Here is a 19,915-nt window from a genome sequence, read left to right on the forward strand (position 1 = left end):
AGGAATATACTTTCTCTGGATTCTCGTTATCTCATTTCTGACGGCTTCCCATTTTCCAGCTGTCCCTTTACCTGCGAACATCTGCCTCCAATCAGCTTTCGAAAGTTCTTGCCTGATACCATCAAAATTGGCCTTTCTCCAATTTAGAACTTCAACTTTTAGATTTGGTCTATCCTCTTCCATCACTATTTTAAAACGAATAGAATTATGGTTGCTGGCCCCAAAGTGCTCCCCCACTGACACCTCAGTCATCTGCCCTCCCTTATTTCCCAAGAGTAGGTCAAGTTTTGCACCTTCTCTAGTAGGTACATCCACATACTGAATCAGAAAATTGACTTGTACGCACTTAAGAAATTCCTCTCCACTATGGCACCTTTAACACTATGGCAGTCGCAGTCGATGTTTCGAAAGTTAAAATCCCTTACCATAACTATTCTATTATTCTTACAGATAGCTGAGATCTCCTTACAAGTTTGTTTTTCAATTTCCCTCTGACTATTAGGGGGTCTATAATACAATCCCAATAAGGTGATCATCCCTTTCTTATTTCTCAGTTCCACCCAAATAACTTCCCTGGATGTATTTCCTGGAATATTCTCCCTCAGCACAGTTGTAATGCTATCCCTTATCAAAAATGCCACTGCCCCTCCTCTCTTGCCTCCCTTTCTATCCTTCCTGAAGCATTTATATCCTGGAACATTAAGTTGCCAGTCCTGCCCATCCCTGAGCTATCCTTGCTGCACTCCCTCTATAACCAAAATGTCTTTCCTCAGATAAGGAGACTAAAATATCTATTCCAGATATGTACAATTGTAGCAAGTCATCCCTATTCCCATTCTTGAATCTTTTCACTACAAAGTCAACATACCATTTGCCTTCTTCACTGCCTGCTGCACTTGCATTCTTTCTTTCAGCCAATGGTATACAAAGACACCCAGGCATTTTTGCACCTTCCCCTTTCCCCATCTATTGCCATTCTGATGATAATCCGCCTTACCGTTTTTGCTTCCAAAATGGATAATCTTTTATATTTATCCACATCATACTTCATCTGTCATGTATTTATCCACTCACTTATCCAAATCACGCTGAAGCACCTCTGCATTTTCCTCACAGTTCACCATCCCCCTCCGCTTTAAATTATCTGCAAAACAATGAAACAAATTGAGCAGAAAACATTAATTTTGGCCCAAGGTGAACCTATTTTGGCCCAGCCATTTAACTGCCACAAGCTGCATTTTCTGTAACTAATGCCTCAGTGTGTGACCAGAAGCAGCCCATCAATTATATTCTCATTTCCAGAGGACTGTCAGTGTGATAATTGTTTTTCCTTCTTTTTGTTAGGAAACTACAGCTTGAACAAGAGAAACAGCATGCAGAAGTGGAGGAATTAATGGGAAGAATTGCATCATTGCAAGCTGAGAAAAAGAGCTTACTCTTTGAAAAAACAGAATTAATAGCTGACAATAAGACTTTAGAAGCCGAGCTGCAGGTAGCACAGAAGTCAAACAGGTAGAATGGATGAATGGATAACCAGTAAATTTGCTTTGAACTAGATATAAAAATGTTTAAAATCTGAATTCTAATTTACAAGTGACTTACATTTTGAAAGGACATTTTATCATTAGCTTTTTATATGTTTTATATGACTTTGCTTTATTACTTTTTTGGTTTTCTGTTAATTTAAAGATGCAGTTTCCAGGTGAGGTATAGTTCATTTGGGCACGTTGTATTGTGCCCCTCAAAGTAACCATTCTTTATGTAATATTGCTGACCATGATGGTTATGCATGATTTTGTTGTCACATGACAGTTTTTTTTGTACAACTCTGTGATTTGCTAAACCATGTGACAGAACATTGAGGGTCAGGTGTACCAGACAAGCTAAAATCTTAGATTCTGTATCATGAGTGTACTGCTGAACCATTTGGGACTTAGTGTAAAATACAGTGAGGGAATTTGAAGGCATGGCCTCTAGGTTGCTGGTTTAGTGCTATAAACAGCAAAACTGCAACAAACAGGAAGGTCTCTCAAACCACTTGGCATGGACAAAAATGGTGGATGTTACTAACAAGGTAGCAAAGGTTAGAGACAGAGGAGAAAGTGAGGACTGAGACGCTGGAGATCCGAGATGAGAATGTGGTGCTGGGAAAGCTCAGCAGGTCAAGCAGCATCCAAGGAACAGGAGAATCGATGTTTCGGGCATGAGGACTTCATCAGGAATGATGACGGCCTTATGCCCGAAATGTCAATTCTCCTGCTCCTCGGATGCTGCCTGACCGGCTGTGTTTTTCTAGCACCACACGTTAGATAAAGAGGTAAAGTTAAAGTCATGAGGAAGAGGTCTGAAGAATTTTTTGTAGTCGTGAGGGCAATACTAGAAAGTAAGGACCCATGCGTGAGTTCGAGTGAGCAAAATGCAGTAGCAGAAAGAACAGCTACTAATTATGAATTCAAGAATCTAGAATTTGTGGAGCTGAGAATTCACATAGAGACATGGCTAAATGAAATTGTTAGACTTGGGTAAAAACAAGTAACTTGGAAGTCAGTTCATAACAGCATGATGTTCTCGTAGTAAAGCGTTAAAGTGTGGGAATGATAAGATTATGAGACATTGTGTACAGGAGGATATTTGCTATGGCATTCTGAGCAACTTGCAACTTATGGAGAGCCGTTGGATGCTTAGCCAGGAACCCTTTAGAGGATTTGAATCCTTATGTGACAAATACATAGATTGATGGAGAATTTTAAGACAGTGAAAGGCTGTAGGCTGAAATACTAAAATTGGAAACCCGATCCCAATTTCCCAATTCTGGTTAAGTGTTTTTTTTTAATACTTGCTTTTATCAGTCTTTATCTTTAGTTATTCCAAATTCCATGATGATGATCACTTTCCTCAAATGCTCTCCCTTGGAAACCCACTCCATATAATTTCCCTGAACTGGTTCTGACACCGTGTCCTGACACATTGGATGGAAACACTGGTTAAGGAAATTCCCTTGTGTGCACTTAAGGAGTTCCTGCCTCCAAGCCTTTACATTGTCACTATTCCAGTCAATATTAGGATTAGTGGAGTCTGTCATTATTATTACTGTGTAGTTCTTGTACTATGTAATTTGCCTGCAAGTTTGATCCTCTATATTCTCCGAGGAGAAAGTGAGGTCTGCAGATGCTGGAGATCAAAGTTGAGACTTTATTGCTGGAACAGCACAGCAGGTCAGGCAGCATCCAGGGAACAGGAGATTCGACGTTTCGGGCACAGGCCCTTCTTCAGGAATGAGCAGAGAGTGTTCAGCAGGAGAAGATAAAAGGTAGGGAGGAGGGACTTGGAGGAGGGGAGTTGGAAATCTACTACAAACCTACCGACTCGTGAGAGAGGGACTCACTGAAATCTTTGTAGAGAGAGGCAGAGAGCTTCTTCAAGGAAGGCATCCTTGTAAGAGGATTCGCAGTAGGTTGAAATCTTCGAGGAGAAAGTGAGATCTGCAGATGCTGGAGATCAAAGTTGAAACTTTATTGCTGGAACAGCACAGCAGGTCAGGCAGCATCCAGGGAACAGGAGATTCGACGTTTCGGGCACAGGCCCTTCTTCAGGAATGAGCAGAGAGTGTTAGATCTTTTTTGTTCCTTATCTCAAACCAAATCCATTCTGCCCTTGACCCCTCTGGGACATCCTCTTTCTCCAGTTCTGCACCGATCTTAACCAATCCCACACCTTCTTCCCCTTTTCCTATCTTTATTGAACACCTTGTATCCAGGAATATTTAACACCCAGTCCTGTCCTCATTTGAGCCACATCTGTAAGAGCAACAACACCAGATTTCCACTTGGTAATACGGGTCTGTAACTCCCCAATCTTACTCGCCATACTCCACGCAGGCCCATACATGCACACAGTCGATTGGATTTAGAAATTATTACTCTCTTCCTCACTGTGACCTGGCCAAATAAGTTACTCTTATTTGGGGCTCAAGGGCGGAGGAGCGGGAAGTGGAGGAGATGCGGTGGAGGGCACCGTCGACCACGTCGGGGGGGAAATTGCGGTCCTTGAAGAAGGAGGCCATCTGTGTTGTACGTATTTTGAACTGGTCCTCCTGGGAGCAGATGCGGCGGGCCGCCTTCCTGACCTGCAGTCTTCTTCTTGTCCTCTCCGCCTCCATCCTACTCCGACCTATCACCCTCATCTTGACCTCTTTCCACCTATCACATTTCCAACGCCCCTCCTCCAAGTCCCTCCTCCCTACCTCTCCTCCCTACCTTTTATCTTCTCTCTGCTCATTCCTGAAGAAGGGCCTGTGCCCGAAACGTCGAATCTCCTGTTCCCTGGATGCTGCCTGACCTGCTGTGCTGTTCCAGCAATAAAGTTTCAACCTCTATATTCTCCCCACTATATAGTAAGCACTATCATGATAGTTGCTTTATTGTTGTTTATTTCTCTTTTCTGTCTTTGACTGCTGAAATATTATCCTTCCCCAGTGCTGAGATAGCATACTAGTTTCTTAGATCAATACTGAAACACCTGCTTTCTTATTCCTTCCCTTTTTTTCCTGAATACCAGTAACCAGAAATATGAAATTCCCAACTACCCCTCCTTTAAACCATGCCTCTATTTTGATGCTAAGCTGTAGTCCATACTTATGTCTGCACCAGGCTAACCTTATTAATCACGCTCCACGTATTTGCTTGCATGTCCTCCAAATTCATCTTAGCCTGCTTTGCTTTTGCTTCCTGTCTGGTTTTCCCATTTCTGAACTGTTCTTTACTCCAGTTATGTTATATCCTCTCTCTCTCTCTCTCTCTATTTCCCAATGCACATGGTTGACCCTCATCGATATTTCAGTCTGACACCCCATTGTTATAGTCCTGAAAGCCTGGTATTGAACATTAGGACAGGAGCTAATCTACTTTTAACATTAACTTTCATAGATTTTATTTGCTGAGATATGTATTTATTATAAGTATGAACCTGATTACCCTCCCACCAGAGTTTCTGCCTTTTCCTATTTATATCTCTATTGAAACAATCTTAAACAAATAAGAACCCCAACTGTGGCATCACTGATGGGTGTTTGAAGTCACAGCCAAGTGTAGGGAGTTTAAAAATTTCCTGGAACGTATGTTTCTCTTTCCTGATGAAGGGCTAATGCCCAAAATGTCGACTCTCCTCCTCGGATGCTGCCTGACCTGCTGTGGTTTTTCAGTGCCACACGTTTCGACTCTGTTCCAGAAGCATACCAGAAATAGAAGGTAACCTGGGCTAAAAAGAGTGAGAACATTAAAGGTAAGTAATATCAGTTGAGAAAAAGTTTTGAAGAAACTTGAATGACTAAAATTAAATACATTTACAGACCTGAAGACCTGCAACCTAGGCTTTGAAAAGAGCGAGTGCAGAATTAATAGATGTGCTGGCTATGATGTTCACAAATTCCTGACATTTGGGAACAGTCCTATCAGATTGAAGTTGTCAAATGGAACACTGCTTTTCAAGAAAGGAGGGAGGGGTAAAATAGGTCAGTTTGCCTAACATCAGTTCTTAGAAAAGTGTTGAACTCTGCTTTTGAGAGAGTCTTAACAAAGCACTTTAAACAAGTATGATATGTTGAGAACTAGTCAGCATAGTTTTACAAAAGGGAAATTCTTTTTGACAAATTCATTAAAGTTACTTTAATCTAACTTGTACGGTAGTTAAACAAGAACCAATAAATGTAATATAAATGGATTTCTGAAAGGCATTTGATAAGTTGCAACTCAAAGTTAAGAAACAAAATAAGGGCACATCGAATTGGAGATAGTAAATTAGTATGGATAGAGAATTGGTGAATGGGCAGGGAGCACAGAGCAGGCATAACAGGATGCTTTCAGGTTAGTAGGCGAGAAGCTATGGAATGCTGCATGCATCAGTGCTGTTACCTCAACTATGTGCAAACTGTATTAATGGCTTAGATGAAGAGACAGAGATTAATGTATATTACTTGAGTGATAAAATCCAGAGTGGATTGTAAGCTGTTGAGGGAAAATGGTGAGCAAATCTACAAAGAGATATGGACAGGTTGCGTGAGTGGGCAACAAGGGAGCAGATGGCTTGATGCATACCAATTTTAAGCATTGTGAATCAGCACCTTTTGTATTTGTTCACTAATTATTTGTTTGGAAAGGTACACTTAATACATTTGCGTTACATACAAATGTATTAAAAAGATATTCTTGACACATGCTATTGGGAAGCTTAATTTGCTGTTGTTTCACCCTACCATTGGGAAGCTGCTTTCTGGCCTCTTGATAAAGTGAGTGCCTGCCTTCGGCCTCCTTTCCCAGAAACTTCGCAAGATCTTGTTCTCTAAGGTTAGGAATGTAGAGATGTCGCTGAACTACATTGTGCAGCCAATAACTGTAAAGAAAGAGGTAGTCTCTGATCAGCCACATGCAATTCTCTCCCTTTCCCTTTGATTTCTTGTCTGTGCTTACAGTGGGAGAAAATATAGTCCTGTGAGTGGCTATAAGGATATATGTTCATCAGATGGAATCAGTGCATTCAGTGATGACTAACAGGAAGATGCATCAGACATTACAAAAGGATTGTAATAACTTGCAGTGGTGGATGGATAATTGGAATGCAACCAAATGTCTGGAAATTGAACAATGGATGCTCTTGTGAATTAAGTGGATCTGAGGAGCAATGTAATGGAATATACTGGACTGAGTGAAAAGGAGGGTGATGTGCAATATACAATAGACTAGCCTTTATTGTCACATATAAACCTTTCACTGTACTGATTGAGTATACGTGGCCAATTACAGTGCAGACGTAGATACAAAAGCACCTAGACACAGCTTCTTTAGTTACGAGATCTTAGACAGTAGAGAAATAAGATGTCCAGCATTGCAGAAATAAAAGTTCAACAATAGACCACGTTGGCACCTAGCTTCCAGTCCATACCAGGCACTTGCTCCAGACCGCACAGACGACACACCATGTTGGGAGGCCAAAAGGTTGCCACACTGGGAGGTTGCTGCAGACAGCCGGGAGGCTACTGCACCAGATCGGCATGTTGCCATGCCACACCCGGAGGCTGCTGTGGGACGACAAGAGGTAGCCACGCCATGCCGGAAGGATGTCATGCCAGATTGGGAATTGTTGCTTGCCGGAGGCTGGGAATTGTCACACGTTGGAGGCCAGGAGGTGGTGCCGGAGTGCCAGAAATCATTGCTTGTCAGAGGCTGGGAGTTGTCAGACAAGAAATAAAGCACTAAGAGAAAGAAAAGTAAAAGGAAAAAAAAAGTAACAGGCGGAGCAAACGAGCTCTTGGTGGAATATCCTATTTTGCTAACATCTAGTTTCAAATGTAAGTAAATTTTCAACTTTATGCACCTTTCTTGGCCCAACTAGATAATTTAAAGTAATTCTTCCATTAATGTGTGCAGCTACATTTTAGCGATGACAGCAGCAGGTTCTTCTCCCTGTAGCTGGAGCAGATGATCTCCTTTTTTCATTTCCTCTACACACCCAGCGATTATTATAAGGTGTAAATCGTTAAATCAAGGCACAGTTTTGACTAACTAGAGTTCAGATTTAAAATTTCCAGTATCAGTATGAATTCCTAACTTCACTAAATGGCATCTTTGAATTTTCCCTTTAAATAATCAAGTTGGGGTTTTGTCATGTGGTGCGTACCACATCTATTGTCACATCTTGGAACTAATATTGAAATTGTGTCAAAACCAACACATAAAACTTCTTGATTTCATGTCCACTGTTATCTCCACTCAGAAACTGACTATAGGCTGCAGTCAGACTTAAGGTATTGGCAGCACTTAAGAGTTAGAAACAGGAGCAATCAAATGCATTTATACACTGTCTTTAATTTGATAAAGATTTCTACAGAGTATTGCAAAGAAGTAAGGAAGAACAGATGTCAAGTCAAAGAAGGAACAATTATGATTGTGGCAAAAATCTTTGATTTAATTGTTAGGTTTTAAAAACGAAGGACAGTCTTCTAATTAATGAAGTTAGAAACTGAGTGCCTAAGGGAGGAATTTCCAGACAATGATTTTTAACTCAGTTGAAAGCACTGTTGCTAAAGGCTGTGAAGGACAAGGCTATAATATTGGAAATAAATTTTAAATTTGAAGGATTGGGGAACTTGGAGCCAAGTGAGAAAGGTAATGAATCTTGGAGTGGGTAGGATAAAAAGATCAGCACATTGGAATTTTCTGAAACATGTGATGAATGGAGGATGGTGAGATTAGCCAGTGGAATATTTGAATTATTGAGTCCCGTGGTAATAACTTCATTAAAAAGGGCATTGGTAAAATGTGGGCAAAGATGGAAATGGAGTTATGTGGTATTACAGAGATGGACTAAGGAGATTTTTATAATGGAAGTGATTTGAAGTCAATAACTGCACTTTAAATGGAAAGCACCTTTGGATGGTTTGAAATCATGATCAAATTGCACGTTGTTTTTAATCACATATACATGTATTGCCAGAAATAATCAAACGGGGAGATGTAGCCTTAAGTTGCTTGAACACTAGCCATTATTAGTTTGGACAGACAAGTTAGGACACAGAAAAGTTTTGTCCCAATTCAGCTTCCCAGCACCAATCAAAAATAAACTGTTAATTATGTGCAACAGTTCAAATGTGGCCATATACTGTGGGTAGATAAAAGGGTAAAAGAATTGTATACAAAAAATACAATACTTGAATTTTCAGTGAGTGACCCAACAAAAGTAACTTGGTTCACAGGCTAGCACAAAAGAAGATTGGTCTTCTGAAACAGCAGGCAGAAGAGGCCATGGAGAAAGAAGTAGCAGCGCATCAATATCTGGCAAACTTGATTGGTCTTGCTGAAAAGACAGCTCATGAACGTGATCAACTTGTACATGTGGTAAGTAATGTTAAAGATTCCATCTCTACAGGTGATATCCTGTCAAATGCTTTTCATGATATCAGTGGGGAGAGGGTCAATAGGTGGTTAGGATATTGGGATCAAATAATCTGGCCCATTCCTTTTTTTTTAAATCACAGTAGCAGCACAGTGGCTAAGTGGTTAGCACTGCTGTCTCAGAGCGCCAGGGACCCGAGTTCGATTCCAGCCTCGGGCGACTATCAGTGTGGAGTTTCTCATCGTGTCTGCATTGGTTTCCTCCGGGTTCTCCGGTTTCTTCCCACAGTCCAAAGGTGTGCAGGTTAGGTGGGTTGGCCGTGGTAAATTACCCATAGTGTTCAGGGATCTGGAGGGTGGCTAGATTAGTCCTGGGAATTGTAGGATTATGGGGATAGATTAGGGAGGTACATCTGGGTGGAATGCTTTTTGGAGGTTCAGTGTGGACTCGATGGGCTGTTTCCACACTGTACAGATTCTCTGATTCTATGAAGACTTCATCACTCCTAAAACTTAAAATAAACTGCATTTCAATGTGTGGCATAGCAGAAGATTTGAAGCTGGAGGACCTGACTACCTAGATATCAACCCTCTTTGTAGGCCAGAAGGAGCAGGGTTTATTTGATTTCTCCAGGCTGTAATGATGGCTTCAATCCTGCAATCTCCCTCACTTCCCCCTTACCCTTATTGCAATCGCACCTGATTACTCCTCTCAGGAAATCAGCATTTTCAAATCTCTACATCAGTGTGTTTCCTCCTTTTCTCTGTAATTTATGTGCCTTACCTAACAGCTAATCATTTCTTAATGTTCTGACTTTGATTTGCTACACTTTTCCTGTTCCTTACATTCTACCATTTTAATGTAATCTTTCAGACATCTAACCTTAGACTGCAGATTTCTCTTATAAAGCTATTTCATGCTTTGCTATTTTACTTTTTCTTTTGATGGCCAATGTTAGTAATCCAATGCACTCAGTTGTCTTCAATATCAGAGACATTACTTATGAAGGGCTTTTGCCCAAAACATCAATTTTCCTGCTCCTTGGATGCTGCCTGACCTGCTGTGCTTTTCCAGCACCACTCTAATCTTGACTCTGATCTCCAGCATCTGCCATCCTCACTTTTGCCCTGTCTTCAATATCAGTTTACTGAACATACAATCTCTTGTCTTATGGTACTTTTAATATAATTAATTTGCAGTTGGAATAAATTCAAACCAGTTATTTAAGAAAATACCAATATGTGTTCACATATTAAAACTTAGCTCCACTACCTTTTTGTGACTTTTCACCCTTTCCTTTCTAAAGGAGATTGAGTTGATCTATTTAGCGTGCATATCCTCAACATAGTTATTATTAATATTTGAACTTTAACAATGAATATTGACATGTTTTATAACTGAAGCCATTAGCCTTGGTCAAAGCACTACCAAACACCCCTTTCCTTTCTCTAAAATAGAAAAAAGGTGTGCTGGACAATGAGCAAAAATTTGTATACTTGTCCTTACTTGTTGCTGAGGTGAAATGTTAATTTCTACTCCTGTACTACCCAATTTTTTAACTGTCAAATTTTCCTAGTCTATATGACTGAAGCAGCTAGCACAAATGGTTGGATTTTCCTACATAAATCTTTCTTTGACTTAAAGTCTTTTTGACATTTTCATATCATTTTCATTCAAAATTTTTAGTATTCAAACCTTCATTTTTTCTGTGTCATTTCTACTACAGACCAAAAGCCTGACAAATGAGAAACATGGAGTTTTAAACAAGATTGTAGCAGGCAATGTGCGTTTGGGCAAGTTGGAGGAACAAGTAAAGGTATGAACTTGATTTAATTCAATCTAACTCTGTAAACTAATTTAAGGTTACACAGATTTGTCCAATAACAGGAGAAAGTGTCCCAGTTCAATATGACATTAATTGCGTTCCATTGTATGTGCTAAAAGTTGTGAGACATATATGCATTTTAATATTATTTATATTTTAGATTGGAATTTTGAATTTAAACTTGTGGCATATGGGTTTTCTGTGATTCTGAAGGGGTTTATTGATTAACTTGTACTTTTGTAGCCTGGCGTAAAGAGGCTGAGAAAGATAGCTTTGGAGCCTAATGGGAATGTATTTAAATTAGGAGAATTTATAAGTGAACAACATGAACAGTATAGTGCATTAAGCTTTCAGATAGAAATTTCTGGAATTGTTTCTTTTTGGCTTGAGGAAAACACCCATATCTTGAAAGAAATGCTTTTGGCGATCTTTTTCAGCTGAAGCTGGATGTATAAAGCAGTTGCTCCTGAGAAACTGAGGAAAGTTATAGAAATGTGGATATAGGTTTGCTCGCTGAGCTGCAAGGTTTGCTCGCTGAGCTGCAAGGTTTGTTTTCAGACGTTTTGTCACTATACTAGGTGAGCTTTCGGACGAAGCACTGGTGGGGTAGCCTGGTTTCTATTTATATATTTGGGTTTGCTTGGGTTGGTGACATCATTTCCTATTTGATGCTATTTCCTGTTTTTCTCAGGGGTGGTAAATGGGGTCCAAGACAATGTGTTTGTTGATAGAGTTCCAGTTGGAATGTCGTGCTTCTAGGTATTCTTGTGCATGTCTCTGTTTGGCTTGTCCTAGGATGGATGTATTGTCCTAGTCAAAGTGGTGTCCTTCCGCATCCGTATGTATGGATACTAGTGAGAGAGAGTCATGTCTTTGTGTGGCTAGTTGATGTTCATGAATCCTAGTGGCTAGTTTTCTGCCTGTTTGTCCAATGTAGTGTTTGTTACAGTTCTTGCAAGGTATTTCGTAAATGACATTAGTTTTGCTTGAAGCGGGCTACACCACCAGTGCTTCGTCCGGAGGCTCACTGGAGATGTTACCTAGTATGGTGACGAAACATCTGAAAATAAACTTTCCAGCTCAGTGAGCAAACCTACATCCAGAACCTCAACCTGAGCTACAAATCTTCTCAAAACTCGCTAATAGTTTAGAAATGTTAATAATTGTTTACCTTAGTGTAAGGAGTTTAGTGAAAGTTCAAGACCAGAAAGTGCTTGTTAAAACCATGAATGGATGATTTGAAGCTGGCAAAGTCTCGGCTTAGCTTCTTCTTGATTTGTTATATAACTATCAGATTCTCAAGACTGGGGTAACTGAAGCCACAGCTAAGTCAAAATCCTATATGAAATAGAGAAAATTTCTCCCTGGTGTTTAAGTATTGGAATTAATGGAGTTGTATTGTTACTGTGTGTTTCCAAGTCTTTATATGTTTTTTGGTATGTGAATAGTTTGGTTTGTTCTATTTCATCTTCATTTATTTTGTGATAAACTTTTTGTTTTGCTAACACAATCTGCAACATTGTGTGCTTATGTTTAGTGAGAGACCATTTCATTAAGCCATAAAACAAATGTATCAAGCCAGATTTCAGTCTAGGATCTGACTTGTAATAAGCTCAGCTTGGGTCATAACAATGGTGTTACTAAGACGATGAATCCTTTTCCATCTATAATAGTCCAACTGCCCTTACGCTTAACAAGATTCCTCAATAAATTATCAGTTATTTTTGTTATTAGTTTAAGAAAATGTGACCATTCTGTACATTGAAGTCAAGTAATTATTAGAATATTTTAGAGGTTGTAAGAATTAAAATGAACTTTCAGTAGTTGTGTATTAATGCTAATAAGTATTTGCAACTTTTATCAACTCTTTGGCTTGGATTTTGCAAGCTGGAAGTGCTCACAATCATTACCCTTTTGAAACGGGCAATAATTTCTGGAGTATACATACAATTTTTATCAATGCTTTGGCTTTGATTTTGCAAGCTGAAAGTGTTCACAGTCATTACTCTTCTGAAACAGGCAATCATTTCTGGAGTATGCATGCGCAGCTAAATGTGATAATTCTGAAGTTTCTGCAAGTGATTCTGTCATCCATCATGCACTTCATTAAGTTGTAACACGGATTTAAGTAGAAATGACTGGAGTGATAAAAAGTCTGCCCTTTTATTGTATTGGTCTCACTTTAAAAATACCCCAAAAGGTCACACCTAGTTTAATGATGTATAGCTGGGTTTTAAATTATGTGTTAAATGTAGTTCATAATGACAGATGACCAACCTCACAGTACCAGAAAAACTAATTTTATACTGTAGAATGTCAAATTTGTCATTGTAACATCTTAAAAAAAAATCTCATTATTTTATTTTTGTTCTGATATTTCAGCTTCTACCTTAATTACATGTTTGTAAGTCCCAGACATTTATTTTATGTTCTGTACATTTTCTAACTGTGAAAATGTCAGTGCATTTTGCTTCTTGGTTTTCTATCTGTGAGAATACATCAATGTGATTAGTTGATGGCTATGTTTAATGACTTCACTGGTGTTGGCACTTTGGGACCCCTTTGACTTAACACTAGGTTCAAAGTCATATCAAAAGGGAAAATCTTTGCTGCAGATTTTGTGGTCAGCTTTCCTTGAAGCCAGCGATGAGTTATGTTGCTTTAGCAGTAACAACAAAATCTGGCCTTTTTATTTTTTAAACATTTTCTTCAAGATAGCAGCACAGAGGAATAATACAAGCTAACAAAATGTAACCTGTTGGGAAAGGCACTAAGATAACACAGCAATGTATCCTTTTTCATTTATCCAGAGAATACTGTGCTATACATTCTGAGTCACAGTTTTCCTTAACCTCATTCTGGGCATTGCACTGTACTCATGATGACATGTACAGCCAATACACATCATGCCTCATTCCTGATGAAGGGTTTTTGCCCGAAGCAGCGATTTTCCTGCTCCTCGGATGCTGCCTGACCTGCTGTGCTTTTCCAGCACCACTCTAATCTAGACATTTGTATCAACTATACTTATTCCTTCAATTGGGCAATGGATCAGATATAGTCAAGGCTGATTCTTTTTGTTACACGTTAACAGAGTAGCTTGTCTCAAGGTGTTCTAAACTGAATTTTTTTTCCTCACTTTTTTCTTTGTTCTTTCCTGTGGTGGTTAGAGTAACATTATAATCTTCTATAAACGTTATAGTTTTATGATCTTAAATCCATAACCATGTGATGAAGGAGCAGCGCTTTGAAAGCTAGTGCTTTCAAATAAACCTGTTGGACTATAGCCTGGTGATGTGTGATTTTTGACTTTGTCCACCACAGTCCAACACTGGATCTCCAAATCATTATAAAAATCAGCAGTATAAAACTTGTGAACATAGATCCATATCTGAGATGCCACATGTTAGTATTTGCATATCTTACATTATCTCCTTAACAGAGAGTTGAAGATTTCATGAAGACCCTTTTATCTCAGTACAAGCTATTGGTTCAATTAAGAGCAGATATTATAAACTTTAATCAAATTAGTTTGATTCCTGACATTTTACTCAATACAAAATAGAGAGTGGAGATTATTGCTGCTTGCACTGTCATTCTTTCTGACCTTCACAGTAGTATCTAAATTTAAATGCCAGAATGCATGGTACAGCGCAATGAGTTGGACTGCTTTGCTTTCCATATCATATTAACTCATTAATACTAAGTGATTTACATTTCCCGCAGCTCATCTGTGTAAATTTATAATGTGAATTCTTGTTTCCTGATGCCACTCCATATTTCTAAATTATCTTGTTAAAATTCTCAGTACTTCTCGTGGCAAATTTTAATCTATTGCATAGATTTTTCAAACTGAATCTCTTGAACGAATAGTGATTATCCACAGCATATTGGAAATATTCAAATATTTGTGCACTTGATGCTAGTTGCACTGTTTTAATTGTTTTGTGCAGAAATTTATTTTTATTTTATTGGGATTATTCTGATTTTTTATTTATTTTTGTTTGAAGTTTTCAAGTTTACTGAAATGTTAGCATTTCCTTTGAAAGATTGAGAAGCACCCAAACGAACCAGTTTTTCAACAGGTGGTTCCCAGAGTGTCTCAATATTTCTAGGGTCCATTCCAAAGGAAAATAAGTCACTGACTTGTTGCCTGGCATTTACAGCTACTTACTGAGCATAACATACTTAGAGTTAGAACTCTCTCAACCTGAAAAACCAGGAAAGCAATGAGTTATAATACAGTCTGTTCTTCTATAATACGATAGTTGCATTCTCATGTGATAGAAAGTCACACAATAGAAATAATGGGGCCTATGGGAATAAATAAGGTTGGGGTGGACCACCAAAATATATCAGTAAAAATCAAAACAAAGATAGTAGTTAGTTTAACATAATGATGGCATAGTCTAAGTGAATGTTAAAATCATATACAAGGGAACCTCGATTATCGGAACGAGATAGGTGGGCACTATTTCATTTGGATAATTGATTAAATGCCTTCCTTCTGGGGCTTGGAGTTTTTTTGTAAATATATTTATTAACAAATTTTTTTTAACTTTACAAATATATAAAATTATTGAAAAATACAATCAATAACAAATATCAGTATAATAAAAAAACACAAATTACAATACAACTATTGTCTACTAACTACTAATCTACCCTATAATACAGAACAAACCCTAACACTGTGCAAAGCAACAAAAATAAATAAGTAATTAACTAATAGATCAAAAAAGAGAAAGAAAAGCAAAAAAAAAAACCAAAATAAAAAACCCACAAAATACAGACCAGCTATGCTCGGCCCAAAGCTCCCAAACAAAGGAACGGGAGCATTGTATATATATACACAGGAGAGCTATCCAGGTCCCAGGGCTTGACAAACCTAACCATCCTGGTTAAACAAACGCCCTTAGTTAAGATAACTGACAAATCTCTATCCAAATAACTCAAGTAGGGCTGCCGTGTCTTATAAAAATGGTCTGTTGTGTGGTGCACCATGTTTGTAAACAAAATCCAAGGGAATGTGCTCCATAATTAATTTCTGCCCATCCCAGCAAGCCCGGAGGGTTCTCAGACACCCAGTTCATCAGAATATTCTTCCATGCACAATATGCATGAATATTAAATAGTTTCTTCCCATGCCCATCTAAAGATGGTAAATTCAGTAGACCTAAGAGGAGAGATATTGGGTCTACTTTGACTTCAGTCCTCAATACCCTCCCAACTCTCCCGCCACAGCGCTCCAATAAACATGGAGCCTGTGGCATGTCCAGAAGCAATGGTAAGAGTACCTACACTTATTTTACATTTGGGCACACTGAAGATGCACCTTTTTTAAACTTCGCCAGACAGTCTGGTGCCAGAAAAGCCCTGTGCAGAACTTTTAACTGCGTAGCACATGTCCTATTACAGATTGAGATCTTTTGAGCATTCTCCCATATGTTCTCCCATGTTTCAGAAGAGATCTCCACTCCTAGTTCTTGCTCCCAGACCTCACATAACCAGTTAATATCCTGCCAGGCTCTGCCACCCAGCAGACGATAGAGAGCACTAACCAAAAGGGTGCTTGTAGGACATAACAACAACCTCTCTGTATCGGGCTTAAAAGGCTTAGTGAGCAGCGTAGTCGTCTTCTGGATGAAATCCCTAACCTGAAAAAAACGAAAAAGATCTCTGCTGGGCAGCCCGTATTTGCAGCTCGGTTGCTCAAAAGACATCATAACTTCCCCCTCAAACAAATCTCCCAAACTAGAAACTCCTCTCGCTGCCCATAGTTTGAACCCTGAGTCCATCGTCCCTGGTTGGAACTATATCATGCCAACTATAGCTGTAAATGGCGAAGTCTTGGATAAACAACCCTCACTCTGACGCATTGCCTTCCATGCCTTGATTGTACTCATGACAATGAGGTTCCAGCAGTGGTCCATAACTGTCCTCATCTTATCCATGAACAATAGGTTAATAAGAGGGCATTTTGCCTGGGAGCCTCAATATCCAGCCATATTGAGTTTGGATCGTTACCTACCTAATCACAGACAAAGGACAGCAAGGAACTCAATTGATACCTTCTGATGTCTGGGAAATCAACTCCTCCCGTCCTTGAAGCAACTACAATTTAGTAAGTTTGATGAGGGGCTGCCCACGATGCCAGACAAAGGAACCAAACCATCTCATAAGCTTCTGCAGCGTTGACCTGGGAAACATTATAGGGAGCATACGCATGGGATAAAGCAAACGAGAAAGAACATTCGTCTTAATGAGAGATATTCGGCCCAGCCATGAAATTGGAAGAGCCTCCCATCTCTGGAGATCTCGTCTACTATTGTCAAGCAAGTGAGCAAAGTTAGTCCGAAATAACAGATCAAACTTGGGGGTAATAAAAATGCCTAAGTATCTGAACCCTGCCCATGATCACTTAAAAGGGAACTTAGGGCCACCTTCAACGTCTGGCACATCTGAAACGCCAGTGCCACAAACCTAGCCCTTCACTCTTGGCCTTAACCTCCAAATATACCGCCGCATGATCAGAGATAGCTGTAGTCCCAATTTTACAACCCATAATTGAATCCAGAAGGGCCGAGGGAGCGAGAAAGAGATCAAACCTCGTGTGACATTTATGTGGGTTTGAAAAAAAGGTGAAGTCCCTGCTGGTAGGGTGAAGACATCTCCAAATATCCACCAGTCCCAACTCCTCACATAAGTCAACCACCTGCTTGGCCTGCGAAGAAATAGTTGAGGGCCCACAAGGCATCCTGTCCACTGTCGGATCCAAAAGACAATTAAAATCACCCCCTATAATAATGTGCCATGTTCCAAAAGCACTCAACTTAGAGAAAGCACTCATCAAAAATTTAAGGCAATGTGCCGGAGGACAGTAGACATGCCATATTCCTCCCCATGTATCAGGGCCTTAAGTATTATAAGCCGTCCCTGCTCATCTTTCACCTGCTCTAATAATGTGAATGGAAGATTTTTCTGAATAAGTACCACCATTCCCCTACTTTTAGAGTAAAGAACGAAAAGAATACCCAGTCATAACCCCCCTGTTGTAATTTCAGGTGTTCCCCATCATCAAGATGGATTTCCTACAAGAAAGCGATATCAACCCTTTCCCTCTTAAGACTAGAAAACACCTTTTTCCACTTAACTGGTGAATGACTTCCCCTAATGTTCCAGGGGCACCATTTTATAAGAAACTTAGCCATATCCTTTTTCAGAGACCCTTGAACCCCTGGGGTTCAAAGCGCCGAGCACAAGTAAATAAAGACTCATAGGCTGTTTTTTGATTATATAGTTCTTCAAATCTATCATAACTATAAACAACTATTACTACCGAAAAACTACAAAGAAAACTAACTATAAAACCTTGAATGGAAGACTCTTTCCCCTGCCCATAGGGGGCACTCACCCTGCTCATCCCCTCCACAGCTCCTTCAAACCCGGACTGTGCTCCAGCCTTAGGCCAGAAAAAAAACAAGGAAATGATCCTTAAATGAACAGAAAAAAAGACAAAGTCAGGATGAGCACTCCACCCATCCCTGGCTTCATGTCACCCCTACTTGTGACTAAAAGAGAAACAGAACAAAAAAAAAAGGGGAGCCAACAAAGAACATCCACAAAATTTCCCATCAGAAAATCCACTTATTTAAAAAACGAAATGTTTCACCCCCCTTCCAAAAAAGAAATTATTAGGGAGAAAGAAAGGGATAAAAAAAGGAAAACATGAGGAAAGAAGGAAAAGAGGACAAACATTAACTATATTCTTCAGGCCAATCCGCCTATTTTAAAGTGTCTACAAAGTTTTTAGCTTTATCCACTGAGTCAACTGTATAAACTGAGTCCTCGTGGATGAAACTGAGCACTGTGGGGTACCTCATGGAGTATTGGATGCCCAGGTTCCTCAGCTCTTTTTAATTTCATCGAAGGACTTCCTCTTTCAAATTAAAGCTGCCGAGAAATCTTGGAAAAACATGATGTTTGACCCCTTGTACAGCAGTGCCTGTGGATCATTTCCCAGTTATCTGGAGGCGTCTATGACTTTTTGCTTGTCCTTATGTGAGTGGAAGTGCACTAGGATCAGGCGGGGGCGCTGCACCGGCCCTGATCTGTGCAATGTAACCCGATAAACCCTTTCAATCTGAAGCCTGCTGGACTCTATGTGAAGGCCCAAAAGTTTCAGCAGCCAGTTTTCAAAGAAGCTGACTGGCTGCTCACCTTCAGGGAGCCCGACAATTCGTAGATTTATCCTCCAACCTCGATTTTTGAGGTAGTTGATATGGTTTCGCAAGGCCTGCACCTCTTGCTCCAGTACCTGGATCCGACTGGATGAGGACTCCATCACAGCTTCCGAGGCCTTAGTTCGACCCTCCACCTCCTCCAGCTGCTCCCCGAGGCCCTGGGTCTCCTGCTCATGCTTCTGCAGCATGGATGCGATAGGTTGGAGCTGGGAAAGAATCTCCCCACAGATCTCCACAATCGCAGCCCCAACTTTCAAGATAAGTCTTTCCATCGCCACAGCCAATTCCTGAGAGTCTGTTAGGTCCTGGGGGGGGTTCAGGAGAGGCTGCTACTGCTACTGCTGCAGTTTCTAGTTTGGTAGGTGCTGCAGGGGAGTGTCCTCCCTGCTGCTGTTTGCCTGTTCCTTTTCCCTTTGGCATCCTTCCCACTCCCAAATATTAATAAATGTGTTTTGTAAGGTTTTAAGCTAATAATTACACCACGTAAGTTGGCCAGGGATGGCAAAAAACATCAGTATGCCTTGGCTGTCAAGCAGAGCTGTCCACAGCGGTTCTACAGAATCGCTGCTGCCTTGCGGCATCTGGACTCCGAGTTTTTAAAGTCTGCTCCCCGTTCAGGAGACTGCAGCAGCACACAGTGTGCAAGGTCCTGTCCCCAGCCCAGCCCCCAATACCATCCAACACTACCCCCCTCCCCCTGCCCCAACCCTGTCCAATTATGCCCCCACCGCCAACCCCATCCAATACTGCTCCCGCCTAGGATGGATGTGTTGTCCCAGTTAAAGTGGTGTCCTTACTCATCTGTATGTAAAGATACTAGTGATAGTGGGTATGTCATTTTGTGGCTAGTTGGTGTTCATGTATCCTGGTGGCTAGTTTTCTGCCTGTTTGTCCAGTGTAGTGTTTGTTATAGTCCTTGCACGGTATTTTGTCAATGACATTAGTTTTGCTTGTTGCCTGT

At 40.1% G+C, this 19,915-nt stretch overlaps 1 protein-coding gene across 1 annotated transcript in view; it reads left to right on the forward strand.

Moving 5' to 3' along the window:
* Nucleotides 1–19,915, forward strand: part of cep89 (centrosomal protein 89) — a 116,390-nt gene that overhangs the window by 69,717 nt on the left and 26,758 nt on the right. The window contains exons 16-18 of the mRNA XM_043706832.1: nt 1,345–1,512; nt 8,747–8,888; nt 10,613–10,702. Coding sequence (XP_043562767.1) covers nt 1,345–1,512; nt 8,747–8,888; nt 10,613–10,702 — 400 coding nt within the window. The remainder of the gene's footprint in view (nt 1–1,344; nt 1,513–8,746; nt 8,889–10,612; nt 10,703–19,915) is intronic.

This window comes from Chiloscyllium plagiosum, chromosome 17, assembly GCF_004010195.1.
Source record: "Chiloscyllium plagiosum isolate BGI_BamShark_2017 chromosome 17, ASM401019v2, whole genome shotgun sequence".
Lineage (NCBI taxonomy): Eukaryota > Metazoa > Chordata > Chondrichthyes > Orectolobiformes > Hemiscylliidae > Chiloscyllium > Chiloscyllium plagiosum.